The sequence below is a fragment of the Pholis gunnellus genome (genome assembly GCF_910591455.1).
Source record: "Pholis gunnellus genome assembly, chromosome: 20".
Classification (NCBI taxonomy): domain Eukaryota; kingdom Metazoa; phylum Chordata; class Actinopteri; order Perciformes; family Pholidae; genus Pholis; species Pholis gunnellus.
In genome coordinates, this window is record NC_136547.1 from 19773982 (window position 1) to 19789909 (window position 15928).

Consider the following 15928-nt stretch of genomic DNA (forward strand, 5'->3'; position numbering starts at 1 on the left):
AACACAGTTATTCTATTTATTCCTCATGATTGTTATATTTTATATTGATATCATTCTTCCTCTATTTATCTTCCTTTGGGTGATGGAGGCGACATGCAAACCTGGTGAAACAAATGAAGGACTTTAGAGGTTGTGTTTGAGCTTTCATCACAACATGTAGCAGTATTTTACATAATGCATAAAAGCCCTGCTCCAGTGTTGCTCTGCCCTGGTCGTGCTCTGACATACTAGGAGTGATCTCTGCCAGTGGCTGCCGATTATACTTTGGTTTTGTCTTCTTTGGTTTCGCTGACAACACCCCACACTTCATCCCACACACATCCCTGCTCACACTACTGATATACTGACCGACACACTTCACAAAGGTAATTACTTTCTTATTTGGTTAACAATAAATACGTTAATCTACCACCACCCCCTGTGTCTTGTCCATATTTGTCATGGCCTAAGAGCCGGGTTGTGACAAATTGGGGGCTCGTCCGTCTTTTTTCCCGTCTTGTGCTGTGGCTTGGGTAACGATTTGGGAACGTGTGGTTTTGTGCTTTTGATGGGTAACTGCACTTGGCGTGACGACTTTTGACGATTTGTGTGATTTGATGGTTTTGGAGCAGTTTAAAAGTGGTCTTCCAGATCGTATTGCAACATATATCATTGAACGGGAGATCACGACCGCTGCTGAGGCGGCTGTGACGGCTGATGAGCACGTGTTGCTTCATAAGAGCAGCTTCAGAGAGTGTCCTGTGGCTCGCGGTGGTTTTGGTGTGCGGGGGAGTGGTTTTGACGCAGTTTCGCGTGAGATGCGGTCAAAGACGGTTGGATTTTTTGGATCGGATCTTAAAACGGGTGTCAACTTTGACAATAGTGATACTTGTAACTATTGTCGGGAGGAAGGACATTGGAAGGCGGATTGTCCGGTGTTACAGGCTAAAACAAACGGCGGGAGAACTAAGGTTTGGCCGGCTGCTTGTGTCGCTACGGTTAAAGACAACGGCGGTGTTGCTGATGGGCTTCAATCTCACTCTTGTGGCCAGGATGTTTTGGCAGCCTATGCTCCTTTCATTCGCGGTGGATTTGTGTCACTTGTAGGAAGTGAGGTGAAGGTCCCGGTTAAAATCTTGAGGGATACCGGTGCCTATGATTCCTACGTTTTGGGCTCTGTTTTGCCTTTGTCTGAGGATACTGGTGACTGTGTTCTCAGTCGTGGGATGGGATTGGAGGTTCTCCCTGTTCCTTTGCATAAGATGGTGCTTGACTGTGAGCTGGTTAAGGGTGAGGTGGCTGTTGGGGTGCGTCCGGCATTACCGATCGAAGGTATACACTTTATTTTGGGCAACGGCTTGGCGGGTAGTAGAGTGTGGACTGACACTCCTCCGGAACCAGTGATCACATGTTGTCCAATTGTTTTTGTGTCTGACGAGAGCTCCAGAGTGCTGCCAGAGGTCTTTGCATCCTGCGAAGGTGCACGTGCTATGGGCAAATCGGACCCTGATGTGTCATCTGACGACACGGTTGGGATAGTTTTGGGGGTCCCACCTCTGTCTGAACTTCCTGTGTCACTGTCACACAGTGAGGTAGTAAAGGGGCTTCCATGGTTGATGTTGGCTGCGAGGGAGGGCGTACATGAGAGTACAGGCGTCAGCCCAAAGGTGTTGATCTTTGGACATTCTGTGTGGGGTCTCTTGGCAGGGCTGAAAGGTGGTTGTGTTGGTACTGAGTTGCCAGTGAGTCTCACAGTTGACTATGTGAATGGTTTTGGACGTATTTTGTTGGTGGCTGGAAGTATAGTGGCACGGGGGGGGTCGTCTGTGTCTCGGAGTGAGATGGAGAAGTTGTGTGACCGACGTGCAGAGCCTGATGGTGGTCTCTAAGGTGGGCGTTTGGGGTAATTTGGTGGCACTTTGTAAATTGGGCAAATTACTTGGTCTCTCACCTATATATTGGCTAGTCACCAGTGTGACATTCCAACTTCATGTTGTATTGTTCTATTCGAGGTTGCGGATGATTGGGTGGGGAACTATAGGAAGGGTAGTGTGTACAATGGCCGTAGGTTGTGCTGTTTTTTTTTTGTTTGGTTAGTTCTGCTCTGTGGGCTGGTTGGTATGCCGGTGATCCCCTGGGGACACCGACTTTAAGGGGGGGGGGGGGGTGACGACCCCGCCTCTAACATCATGGCTGATTGCCTGATGCAGAGCACCTGGTTCTGGAGCATAAAAGCCCTGCTCCAGTGTTGCTCTGCCCTGGTCGTGCTCTGACATACTAGGAGTGATCTCTGCCAGTGGCTGCCGATTATACTTTGGTTTTGTCTTCTTTGGTTTCGCTGACAACACCCCACACTTCATCCCACACACATCCCTGCTCACACTACTGATATACTGACCGACACACTTCACAAAGGTAATTACTTTCTTATTTGGTTAACAATAAATACGTTAATTTACCACCACCCCCTGTGTCTTGTCCATATTTGTCATGGCCTAAGAGCCGGGTTGTGACAGTCATCACTTCATGTACTTTAGTTATTATTACATCAGGAGCTTCTACAAGGTGTCTGACATCATCACACTTACAGGTAACACCTGATTATTTTAACACTATGCTGAAGAGTTTAAATACCATCTGTATCAGGCCACGCCCCCTTCTTAAAGATAGGACCAGAAAACAACAACAAACCAACTTGAGTTCAGGGTTCTACCTCAGACTGTTTACATACATTTACATGAATTGACTTTTAATTTGTATTAATATAGAAACTTCAATAAAGTCAGATGTGAGGTCCTAAAGTATGTGAATGAAGTTCGTATGACAGCATGAAGTAGCCAATGAGAGCACAGGAGGACACATGTTAGACTCCTTCACAGCCAGTGGGCTGTAATGATGGTAGCAGTGAGGCCAGAAAAGAGTCCACATGTTTTCATACGTTGCTGGTTTCCTCCTCAAACTATTCAACATCTTTTCAGGTCAATTGTCATGGCCTAAGAGCCGGGTTGTGACAGTCATCACTTCATGTACTTTAGTTATTATTACATCAGGAGCTTCTACAAGGTGTCTGACATCATCACACTTACAGGTAACACCTGATTATTTTAACACTATGCTGAAGAGTTTAAATACCATCTGTATCAGGCCACGCCCCCTTCTTAAAGATAGGACCAGAAAACAACAACAAACCAACTTGAGTTCAGGGTTCTACCTCAGACTGTTTACATACATTTACATGAATTGACTTTTAATTTGTATTAATATAGAAACTTCAATAAAGTCAGATGTGAGGTCCTAAAGTATGTGAATGAAGTTCGTATGACAGCATGAAGTAGCCAATGAGAGCACAGGAGGACACATGTTAGACTCCTTCACAGCCAGTGGGCTGTAATGATGGTAGCAGTGAGGCCAGAAAAGAGTCCACATGTTTTCATACGTTGCTGGTTTCCTCCTCAAACTATTCAACATCTTTTCAGGTCAACTGCAGGATGTTGATTCTTTTATCCGTTGCCTCCATGAAGGAGTTCAGATTTCTACTTTAGTAGAATTCACCTTTACCCAGCTGAGGAATAAGAAGTATTGTTATTGTGGTTCACATGAAGTCCTTGTATGTCTCCTAAGATCCAGACCCTGTAGGGTCAGATGGAATGTGATGTACTTCTACTTCAGAGGACAACATTGTAGTTCTACATTTACCTGACAGACAAATGTTAAATGTTGAAGATTCACATTTGACTCACAAAATAATTAAGAATTAAAATATGAATCATTATTATTTATTAAACTATCCATCATCATGTAAGCTCCACCTTTAACAGACGTTAACAATAATCTTAATATTATTATTAATGTCATATTATTCCGTATTTTGATGCTTTGGAAACAATCTTCACTTAAAGTAAACATTTTAATACATTGCTTTTACTGAGCAGTATTAATAGTTCTACTAATAATAAGAAACAGTTTTACATCATAAACATGTTTGAGTTCTTCTTCTTCTTCTTCTGTCAAAACCAACATTCCCAGTTAGAGAAAGACTGAAAAATAACTCAACAGCGTTTTCCTGAAGGCCTCAAATCACTAAATCTACCCAGAAAAACACACCCAGGTCTGTTACTCACCGTCAGAAACATCAGAGAAATTCACTTAACGGAGATATTCATTTATGAAAAGAAATATGAATCTCCTGCTTTGACAAAACATCACTGTTACATTAGAGCATGGATTTAATGAGGGGCAGTAAAGTTATTATTATATATATATATATATATATATATATATATATATATATATATATATATATTTAAAACACTTTTTTAAAGTTCTGTGTAGATAAAGGATGTTTTTATCATTAATATAATTATTTAAATTGAGTATGTAACTGTTTCTGATCATGTTGAATGCTGTAACAGTGATTTAGTAGCACAAGAAGAGAAAAGTCATCACATCAGAGAACTGATTCAGTGATGTCAGTTACACATCAATATATATCTGAGGTTTAGCATTAGCATTAGCCACATTAGCCTCCATAAACTGCTTCATACGAGACAAAGACTGTCGCTGTAAAACTCCAGAGTGTTGAACCGAGAAATGTTGCATTTTATTGTTCATGAATTCAACTTTTCATTTTAAATGTTTTTTTACATCGTCCTGTTTTTAAATCTTTTAATTTGTTCTTTTACTCAGAAATAAACTCTTTTATAAAGATCTCATGAACACCATGTTATGTGTTTAATGCTGATTCACGGAAACATATTTCTGATGACATCATGTTGAAAGTAATGCAGCCTCTTTGGTTTAATTGTGTTGAATATGTTCATTTAATCACATACAGGTCTAATAATATCAAGTAATGTGTCTCAGTCCTGTAACATTGTTCAGCTGTCTCTGGATGTGTTGGAGGTGAACCTGACAGCAGCAGGGAGCTCTAGTTGTTAAACTGCTTCTCTAATGAAGAAGGCTTCATGCTGACTTTGTGGAGACAGACATGGGATCAGATCACACTGACAGACTGGACATTATGGAAGCCTCAATGTAACCACACTTTGTCTCCCTTCATCTGCACATTAAAGAGAAACAAAGATTAAAAGTCTGCAGGGAGGAGAGAGAGTGATGAGAGTTATTGTTTCATGTGAAACACAGTGAGATGAGATAAGCTGAACCACTGATGTGAAGAGCTAATGTTCATCAAAACAGGAAGCAGGAAGTAAATATTAAATGTCCTCTTTCATAACAATATGTTGAAATATGTGTGTCATTACAGACTTATTCACTGTGGACTCTCAGAGACTCACGTTGAAGTTGTGGCCTCAGCTCTGAAGTCCAACCCCTCCCATCTGAGAGAGCTGGACCTGAGTAACAACTACCTGGAGGATTCAGCAGTGAAGCCGCTGTTTGCTGGACTGGAGAGTCCACACTGTCAACTGGAGACTCTGAGGTCAGTTCACTAATTTATGTATGTATTTATTTGTATTTAGGTGTTCAATTAAAATACCAAAATCTCCTCAGGCAAAGGCCCGGAACATTACGATGCACTATTGCACTATTTAGAAGCGTAGTAGTAGTAACGTCTCTGTGTCAACAACTGTCAAATAAAGAAAATACACATCAATTATATTTTAACAATTATTATTCTTTTAACTGGATGAATTATAAATAATACATAGAAATACATCAATAAATGTTTTTCTCATTTCAAGTAAAATAATGTCTGGATTAAAGAATAACTGACAGAAAGCTTTCGTAAAATGTGCATCTTAAAATAAAGTAATTCATTTTAGAAAAATGAATTTCACTGAATTTTCCTGCAGCTTTAAATTCAGTTCATTCAGGTTGAAGTGATGTCAATCAGAAATCAATATTATATTTTTCTTATATTCTAAAAAGATACATTAGTGAGCATGGACTTCATCTGTGGTCTTTAAACCACTTGTTTCAGCTCTATTGTCTCTGGTCACATCATTGGACAGTGAACTCATGTGTTCGGATTCTGATCTCAGGTTTATTTTCTGTGACTTCATTTCAGATGTGAGATGGTACGTTTGCTCCAAAGAGTTGTTCTTTGTCTCGTAGTATCGCTTCATTCACCGCTTTGAATAATCGTTGTGGTCTCTGAACATGTGAGACAAACTGATTTTAAACTGCCCGTGTGGAGAATTAACCTCTCGTGTCTATTCTTGGTTATAGACTCTGGTCTCGCTGACCACTCTCCTCTATTTGGAGAACGTCATGTGAAATAGCTACTGTGACTCACGTAATTGTCGTATTCTTCTTTCTCTTTCCTCGTCTCCCCCCCTGTGTCACGGTGTGTGAACATCTGACTCGAGTCAGTGAACTTGTCAGAATACTCTTATCTGATTGGCTGAGCTGCATCACGTGATGTGATTTACAACGCATTGGTCGGCGTGTTTCCTGCACCGCTGAACAAGTACCGTAAAGGCTGAAAAAGGTGCGCCGGTTAAAATAGAAGCGCTCCGTCAAAATAGAATCGGTTTTAGGTCCTGGGTCCGGATACAACGGCGTCTGGGTCCGGATCCGGACCGCGGCCCGCCTGTTAGTGACCCCTGCTGTAGAGTGTGTGAGGAAGATGAAGGAGGAGGATGAAGATCTGATGACAGCAGATACAAACTCTGTGTAAACAGAGAGAGACTTGAATGCAAAGCTGAATGAAGGTGAAGTTGTGAACTGTGGTGATCTTCATGATATCAGAAGCTGATGAGGCTGCTACAGAGACAACCACACAGCTGCTGTGGTGAGATTAAAGCAGAGCTCAGAGTAATAAGCAGCAGCCTAACACAGGCCCACACGTCTCCACAGAGCAGGCTTTGAGAACACAAGTCTCTGTTGTCATTACTAGAACAAGATGTCAGCTGAGACCAGTCATAGTGGAAGTGGCTCTTCAACAAGTGATGATGATGAATGACATCATCAAACTGTAGATGTTTAAGGTTCTAACTTGTTTCCAGGTTCTTGTTGACAGCAGGTCTAACTGTGGTTCTGTTTTCATGTTTTGTCTCTTTATCTGAAGACACAGACCTTTAGGTTGCAACAACAAACACATGTTGTTCTTAAAGGGCCGGTTCATATTGGTTCAGGTCTTTCTCAACACAACACTCACGTGTCCAAACGTCCATTCAAGAGTTCTTGGTGTCTGTAATCTGTCCACACTGTCTGTGATGTTCAGGACTAAATCCACAGTCTAGTTCTGTAGAAATGACTTGTAAAGTTGATCTCAACTAATCTGAGGCTTCACATGTATCAAGTCAGTCTGTTGTGTTTGACAGTGGCTGTATTTGAAACCTCACACTATACGAGCAATTTGTGCTGATTTGACCAACATGTAGCATGTAGCATGTAGCATGCTAACAAAAGCTAAATCTACAGTGTGACAGAAATACCTGATGTTTCACTGATTCAGAAAGAATCTCCAGTCTACCTCTCCTTCTGTATCCCACAATGCAAAGCGCTGGAACAGCACATTCTTCGTTCTATTTCATAATTAAATTCACTAATGAGAACTTTTGAGGAGAGAAATCAACTTTGTTGATTTTAAATATTGTCAGTTAAATTGATGGTGAATCCACATGTACACACAATGTACTGTGTACACATGTGTACTGTGTACATGTACTGTGTACTACCTTCCTCAGCAGTACGTAGCAGGCGGGTTGAACTCAGTGTTTCCTTGTTGAGCTCAGTGGAGGAAGAGGAACTCAAAGAGGGAATCTGCTCCTCAATAGTCTGTAACTTTGGTTCGTCTGACTCAGACTGCTGAAGCTTCATATTAGTTTCAGCTGAACTTGTGAAGTGATTTCTTCAGTGTAGTTGTGTTATGAAGGGACCACTTCACACTCAGTCTGACAGGAGGAATGATTACTGCCACCAAGAACTCTGGTGATGGACAGATGACATGAAGACACACCTGAACACATGTGGACCTCTCCTGTTGAACACATGAAGCTACTAAGCTACCAGATACACAAAGAAGAAGCTCATGGAACCAATGAAGTCATGAACCGTCTTTGAGTCCAACAGGTCTGATCTGATCTTGATCCTCTAGTTGCAGACCTGACTGAGACCAGCAGCATGGTGTTCATCTGTGTTGACATCAATAGGTGATGAATGTTGTGGTGACATTTGGATGATGTGTGTAGAAGGCTGACATGATGATGATCCACAATAACACAACGACAAAGAGAAAAGCTCATTGATGAGGACAGAGTCATGTTGAGCTACACATTTACAACATGAACACATCTGATTGGATTATAAATGGATTCTTATCTTCTTCATTTATTCTTTATTCAGGTTGAGGAGATGCAGGTTGTCAGAGATCAGCTGTTCTTCTCTGGTCTCAGCTCTGAAGTCCAACCCCTCCTCCCATCTGAGAGAACTGAATCTGAGTGACAACTACTACCTGAAGGATTCAGGAGTGAAGCCGCTGTGTGATCTTGTGGAGAGTCCACACTGTAGACTGGAGACTCTGAGGTCAGTTCACTAATTTATGAAAAAACACAACTTACATCCATAAAGTTGTAAATTAGTTTTTATTCATATTTTCATGTTTCTTGAACTAATTTTATTCTGCAGTGACAAAAGAATGTTCTCTTAAAGAACCTGTAGAACATGTCCACTGTTAGTTGTTAAAGTAAATGAATGTTTCTAGTTGTTGGTCAATGGTCACATCTGTAGACAGAAGATCCTCTGAACTAATACTTGTTTTATATTGATGACGTTTACTTGATGAATAGAAATGTTTCTTTTGGTTTCTGTTCATTTAAATGTGTTTTCACAAATAATATCTGATCATTGATGTTGATCTTTAGGACACACACACACACACGCACGCACGCACACACACACACACACACACACACATAGAGATCGAGTCATATTTCATAAAACAGCTGTTTAAAGGATCAATATAGTCTTGATCCTCTAGTTGCAGACCTGACTGAGACCAGCAGCATGGTGTTCATCTGTGTTGACATCAATAGGTGATGAATGTTGTGGTGACATTTGGATGATGTGTGTAGAAGGCTGACATGATGATGATCCACAATAACACAACGACAAAGAGAAAAGCTCATTGATGAGGACAGAGTCATGTTGAGCTACACATTTACAACATGAACACATCTGATTGGATTATAAATGGATTCTTATCTTCATCATTTATTCTTTATTCAGGTTGATGTACTGCAGTTTGTCAGAGATCAGCTGTTCTTCTCTGGCCTCAGCTCTGAAGTCCAACCCCTCCTCCCATCTGAGAGAACTGGATCTGAGAGACAACGACCTGAAGGATTCAGATGTGAAGCTGCTGTGTGATCTTGTGAACAGTCCACACTGTAGACTGGAGACTCTGAGGTCAGTAGAGGGTTGGACTCAGTCCATGCTGGTTCCAGCAGTATTGAACTAAACACTGATCCAGTATTTCCTGTAAACCTCCAACCTTCTCAGTGAAGCTGTGAGAGGAGAACGCTGACAGGCTTCAGGATTGGACAGAAAGTCAGCCAATCAGACGAGCCAGAAGCTTGTTGTGATCATGTGTTTGAGTTGATGTGAAGACGACTGTTGTTGTTGTGTTCAAGTCTGCAGGAAATACCGCTGTTTATCAGCTGACAGCATCTCAACATGTATAGAGACAGTGGTCCTCATCCATCAATCTGATCTGATCTGTTCTCTCTCATTGGAATATTTCAAAGAGATGAGACGTTCAAATGTCAGTGAGACTGTGGTTTTTATCAGCTTTGAACCCATCATTACAGTGAGCAGTGAACACCTCTCTGTTTCTGCAGTCGTGATGCGTTCAGGACCCTCAGCTCTTTATCTCCACTGTGTACTTGAGTGAAATGTGCAGAGTGAACAGACTTGATGTCCAAAGTGTCTGCAGGTGTGTGAGCTTGGAGCTCAGTGTGTTCACTCCAATACGTTAAGATGAGAGCTGAAAGGACTGAAGTCCTGCTGCTCTTTCTACTGGATGAGCTGCATCACTGACTGACAGCTGATGAAGGGAGTCTCTGCAAACACTCGTTCATCTCTTCTTCTTCTTCTCTCCTCAGATGGAAGGGACCTCGCTGGTAGGAAGATAGCTGGGAGGCAGATCCCTGGGACTGAGTCCAACATCATCTCTGTGATCCTCTGGATCTGATCAGAGGATCATCAGAGGATCTGGACTCCTCCAGTCCTGCTGCTCCTCACTGCACCTGGACCTGGATTTAGTTTAGTCCTTTGGTTCCTTTATGTGTTGTGACCCTAAAGTGTCTCTGCTGATGAGTTGTGTTCATGACAACATGACAGTAGATGAACAGTTGATTGCCTCCACACAGCTCTCAACTTGATTCTCTGCTCAGGTAGACATTACTCCTCTAGACCTTTACATGGATGATAGTTGTTTGAAGAACCATTAACCTTTATTTAACCCTCCTGTTATGTTGCGGGTCAAATTGACCCGTTTCAAAGTTTGAAAATCTAGAAAAAATATTTACAATTTTTCTTGTCTTTTTTTTTCTCGCGGGAAAACTCCACCCACACTTAGCAGGAGAGGGGAGAAACATACGAAAGGGTTGCTTGGGCGTCCTACCCAATCATGTATTTGCAACCCCCCCTTGCATGTTTATATAACAGAGATGATGTTCGGGGTCAATTTGACCCGGCAGTGAAGTGGAGGCTATAAGGGATCAAAGGGGTCAAGTTTAGATCATTTCTTTCTTTGAAAATGTGAGACAAACTATCTCTTACTCCTCCCAACATGTTTCACCCCATTTCACACACACACACACACACACACACACACACACACACACACACACACACACACACACACACCTCGTTCATTGTGTTGATATCTTGTTCATTTTTGTAAATGTGTGTTTCTTAACACTATAAATAAACATAAATACAGTTTACTTTCAATACAAATCCTTATGACTCATTTAGCTTGATTTTGAGTGAGCGGGTCAATATGACCCTGAACAGCAGAGGTGTCTCTTCTCCATTTATCTACATCACCCCATGAAAAAAAGAAAGTTTCAAAATGTAAAAAAAATTTAGAAGAAAATACATGTTATGGTAGACTAATGCAATTTACATCTAGGTTTTTCCAATGTACCTAAAAAATTGTTTTAACATGTATTTTTCATTAAAACGAGTGAGTTACCCTCATTGAACTATGATCTATGGAGGGGGGAATTACTTCATTCCACTAAAAACTGATTGAATTGTTAGTAAGGGTGTTGGTGATGAGGTACAAACTATATTTATTAGGATTTTTTGGTTTCTGACAACTTTTGGATGATTAAACCTGCACCGGGTCATATTGACCCGCGAACATCATGGCTGTACCTAAAAAACGAACATAACAGGAGGGTTAACCAGGTAAAACCAACACAGATCCAGTCTAACGATGGGGACCTGGTCCTGAAGGCAGCAGAGCGACACTTGAACGTCTATTTCTGACGATTTTATTTCAGGAATCAAAGTATCATTGACTTTCACATTAGTGTAAAACTGGAAACAGGTTCTAATTCTGTGAACTAGTGTGAAGTCTGTGGTCTCCTTCTGTTGTAGTATCGGTCTCGTCAGTGCTGCATTATATTCCTGTAAACGTTATTCTGTGTTTAAGCTCTTATTTCATATCAAAGCATCAACACTCTATAAAATTCTAAAATATGATTCATCTAAATGATAACAGAAATGAGAGGGATGTGATTGTAAGTGAAATGTTTTCTTGTTCCGTAATGAACTAAACGGATTAAAAGCAATGTTGAACTCATTCCAGGTGTTTGTCTGCTGACTCTAAAGACCTGCTCACAGTCAGTCCGCTGCTCACTAACACACTTTAAAGCACATTTAGATCAATGAATCAGTTTCTCATCAACATGAACTGAAGTGTGATTCATCTCTAGAGACACCATGTCATAGATCAATAAATGTTCCACTGCTGCTTCAGTTACACGTTCACATCTCATGTGTAGTGATGCAAACATGACATTTAGATTAACAAGTATTTAAACGTGAATAAACAAATCATACAACTGCAGATTTAGAAGAAACTATTAACCAACTGTAGCATTATTGTTTGTGTTAAATTTAATATAATATATATGATCAAAATATGTTACGATATTTACAACATTATGAATCATAACCTCATGAATTAGTATTTAAAAATGAGTGATGGTACTCAGCGTCCACCGTCAGACACCATTAGTTTAAATAACAGAGTTTAACATGAGAATAAATGAAGGATAGCTGAGGTGCAGTCACTGGTGCAGAGGCAGAGTTCTACTGTGACTTTTATGACTTTCTCCGACAGGTTCGACTACTTTGACCTCAGTTGTGTTGATGCCTTCACTTCCCGTCAGTAAACTTGTGTTCTGATGTGAACCGATCACACTGCAGGATGTACGGACCACAGACATCACACGACTGTAGTTTAACCCTTTATTAGCTGAACACGTTCACAATATTTCTTCACACAGTTCAGAGCTTAGAAACGTGAGATTATTAGTTACACAATAATGAATTCATCATCATAGAAAATAAACACATTATTCACGTCTTATGTACAAAACATTCGTACAGGCGACCCGTCATACGGTTCGTGGTCCGGTTCACCAAAGGTGACGCGTCACCTGATCCGCTTACAGTGAGCATGTTTCACCATCAAACTATATTAACAGCAGTTTCATATTCTGATTCATGAAACCTATGAAGACCTGTTTATTGATCTTCCTGTTTGAAGTGATTGTGTCAGAGTCCGTGTTTCTGATGTGCACGGAGACGTGCAGCAGCTCAGGATCCTCAAACATTAAAGCTGCTAAATGTAATGTTCAGAGCATTATTATAGCAGCAGACAGATATTATCTGTGTGAAGATATAGAGGACTAATGTCTGCTAGAGTAGAGGAACAAGTCTCTGTGTGTGTGTGTGTGTGTGTGTTGTCTTTGTTCACATAGCCGGCCGGCTGCGTACCATTTAGTGCACGTTGATGTGTTCAGAGGCACGAGAAACGCTTTAAATTTAGCACCTTTAACTCATTTAAACTACTAATAACCCCACATTTAGGAAATGCAGTTTAAATATTCTGAGAGTGAAGTTAGTTTTAATACTTTTATAATAAAATAAATGTGTAAATATTGAATATTTTTGGAGTTTTAATGGTTTGGGAATATAGTCGTGAAGTCAGAATGTTTTGTGATTTTAATGGATCAGGTGTTAACATGTTTATTTTAATAAACAAACAATAGAAAAGAGACGGACTGATACGAGTGTGTTTAACCCGTGATGATGATGATGATGATGATGGTGATGATGATGGTGATGATGATGATGATGATGATGATGGTGATGATGGTGATGATGGTGATTTGTTCCCTGTGCTGGTCTTCTTCTGAACTCAGTCAGTCTGGTTCTGGTCCTGCTGGTTCACACGGTGGACGGTTTCATCAGAGCCTGATCCCCAAACAGCTGCTTGAAGTGAACCACATGCTCCTCACAGTGCTCTCCTGTGGGGGGGGGCGGGGGGGGCAGAAGGTTACTGAAGCTCACGGTCAGTCCGTCCTACAGAGTTAAACACTGAGCTGACTTCGGATCAGTTTCCTCTCACCGGGGTTGAATCCAGGACTTCCTCTGAGCCGCTGGTTCCTCTGCTGGAAGGACCTGAACACGGTGTAGAACAACATCTGGTCTCCGGTCTGTCGCGCCGCGTCCAGGAACTTCCTGGACGACACGTTGTCGTGGCCACCTGAAACCAGGGCAGGGTTACGCAATCATCCACACAGACCAATCAGAGCTTCCTTATAATTAGTTCAGTTAAAGTGATCAGATTCTACTTTAAGAGATTAGATGAAGCGTCAACGTACCGACGCTGCGGATGAATCTCAGCGCTCCCAGAACTTGTTGCTTCGACAGAAGAACCTCCACGATCTCATCGTTGGCCGTAGACAGACGCTTAAAAACACAAAACTATGTTTAAAACCACGAGATTTAAATAAAGTTTGTCTTCTCTTGAAGCCGCTTTGTGTGATACCTTCAACATGTCCAGTGAGAGCTGGTGAGCCGGAGGATACGTGCTCTCCAGAGACAGAAGCAAACACGCCTGAACACAAAGGAAAGGTCATTAATAAAGAGACGTTCATGAGTTCATGGTATATTTCAGGTTTTCCTTGTTTCCCTTTTATGAATTAAGCTCTTTATTTTAATGATATCTTTGTTTATTTCCAACAATAAAAGGTTCAGGACTCCTTCCAGATAGTTTAACTCCATCGTATGAACATTTAGTTGAGTCTCATTAAGTTGGTGAGTTTGAGGAGAAACGGGAGCAGAAGCTCCGGGTGGAGGTTTGGACTCACCAGAGGTTTGGAGTCACTGAGGACGTGGTACTGGAGGAACTGGTGCAGCATGTAGAACAGGCTGTGCTGCACCAGCGTCTTTATCACCAACTCGTACAAATAATGCTGAGACACAAACAACCGTCTGATTTAATCAGGAGACGACGTCACCTTTTATATCTACATTTAATATAAAACGGGTGAAGATGAGTTTGATCAGTTTTACCTGCACGGTGATCTGGAACTGAAGATAATGTCACACCTTGCATTCCTGAGTGAACTCTGTGTGCGGATAGTCGGGTATAAAGTTGATGAAGTCCTGAAGAAGAACAAGACATCAAGAGTTAGTCTTCAGACCACACACACACACACACACACACACACACACACACACACACACACGCTACTTTAAAATAAGTTACATTACGTCACACGGTTATGATCATTATTATTATTATTATTGTTATTGTTATAATAAGAAGCGTCTCGTTCTGTTCAAACTCACCACCGATTTTAAAGTCCTCTGAACCGCTAAGATCTTATTTCCAATAGAGAACTTGATGCACTTCACTTCTCCTTTATCGTCCATTCTGTGGAGAAAACACCACAAACATACATAATATAATCATACAGTGATCAGTATGAATGATTATTGTTATATATTAATATCTATGATTATTGTCAGCACATTGGCCATAAAAAGTTAAAGTGCTTTTGAGGAGACAAAGCACTCCAGATCCTTTATTTTATATTTCTATTATTTATTTATTTTTATTTAATTAAATTATTATTATTATTTTTATTCTATGTTTTAGTTTCTCTGTGATGAAAAGGCAAACAAATAAATTGTGAATAAAAAGAGTTAAAACGTCCCTCAATGCATCACAGATGTATTCATATTAATATTCGTCTCATCTCTAAATCACTTCAGATTTTTCCTGCGCAGGCGGGCGTACCTGAAGGCAACGCTGCTCTTGTCGTCGGGCCCTTTGACCACCACACCTGTGGCTCCACCTGAACGCACCGCGAACACCTGCAGACAAAAAACAGGGAGTAAAAAAACACAATCATTTTACACTGACTATATGACTCTATATTATCCAACAATATGATGTATAATGATATAACTCTGAACACAAAGTCAAACTAATATATACATGAATAGAGGGAGAAGAGCAGTGGGGAGAGCACACATCCCTGGGGGGTCCAGTGCTGATGGTCCGGGTGCTGGATGTGATCTTTCCCAGCCTCACCTGCTGCGTCCTGTCTGTCAGGAAGTTTGTGATCCACTGACAGGTGGAGGCTGGCACAGTGAGCTGGGAGAGTTTGGGTTGGAGTATCTCCAGGATGATGGTGTTGAACACTGGGGGTCAGAGGGTCAGGACCCAGACCTGGGGGGCTCCTGAGGGTCTGAGGGTCAGATGATCGGTGGTTCACCTTAGTCCACGTCCTCCTGTCACACACAAAGCTCCAGATCCAGAGGAACATGAAGCAGCTGATGTTCAACTGTGTTGTTGTTCCTCACAGTGTGGAACAGAAACCTTTACACAGAAAGCTCTCATAGATTCATGTTCATGATTTAAACATGAAGATAATGCAGCAACATTTTGACCAAA

The 15928-nt window shown here is 41.1% G+C and overlaps 2 protein-coding genes across 4 annotated transcripts in view; one reads left to right on the forward strand and one right to left on the reverse strand.

Annotated features, from left to right (window-relative positions):
* LOC306712202 (NLR family CARD domain-containing protein 3-like) overlaps positions 1 to 11731 on the forward strand; it is a 48345-nt gene extending 36614 nt beyond the window's left edge. Inside the window, exons 6-9 of one of the 3 annotated variants that reach the window (XM_079181361.1) lie at positions 5243 to 5416; positions 8287 to 8466; positions 9169 to 9345; positions 10041 to 11731. In XM_079181361.1, coding sequence (XP_079037487.1) covers positions 5243 to 5416; positions 8287 to 8466; positions 9169 to 9345; positions 10041 to 10062 — 553 coding nt within the window. In that variant the 3' untranslated portion in view covers positions 10063 to 11731. Of the gene's footprint in view, positions 1 to 5242; positions 5417 to 8286; positions 8467 to 9168 lie in introns of all 3 variants that reach the window. The other 2 variants (XM_079181360.1, XM_079181363.1) reach the window with 2 other exon arrangements.
* A 1529-nt stretch (positions 11732 to 13260) lies between these two features.
* On the reverse strand, positions 13261 to 15650 carry LOC306712214 (regulator of MON1-CCZ1 complex-like). The gene is made up of 9 exons (XM_079181389.1): positions 15566 to 15650; positions 15269 to 15345; positions 14818 to 14902; positions 14539 to 14631; positions 14334 to 14438; positions 14012 to 14080; positions 13845 to 13932; positions 13589 to 13726; positions 13261 to 13487 (listed from the first exon to the last, which is right to left on the reverse strand). The coding sequence occupies exons 5-9, from the start codon at positions 14382 to 14384 to the stop codon at positions 13408 to 13410; spliced, it is 426 nt and encodes a 141-aa protein (XP_079037515.1). The 5' UTR covers positions 14385 to 14438; positions 14539 to 14631; positions 14818 to 14902; positions 15269 to 15345; positions 15566 to 15650; the 3' UTR covers positions 13261 to 13407.
* Positions 15651 to 15928: the final 278 nt, after the last annotated feature.

Bases quoted from the DNA above. Each gene is read 5' to 3' on its own strand.
- LOC306712214 (XM_079181389.1), bottom strand. From the start codon at position 14,384: ATGCTGCACCAGTTCCTCCAGTACCACGTCCTCAGTGACTCCAAACCT. The intron at 14,081-14,333 runs GTGAGTCCAAAC...CTTTGTGTTCAG, and splicing joins TCAGTGACTCCAAACCTCTG to GCGTGTTTGCTTCTGTCTCT. The intron at 13,488-13,588 runs GTGAGAGGAAAC...CCCCCCCCACAG, and splicing joins AAGTCCTGGATTCAACCCCG to GAGAGCACTGTGAGGAGCAT.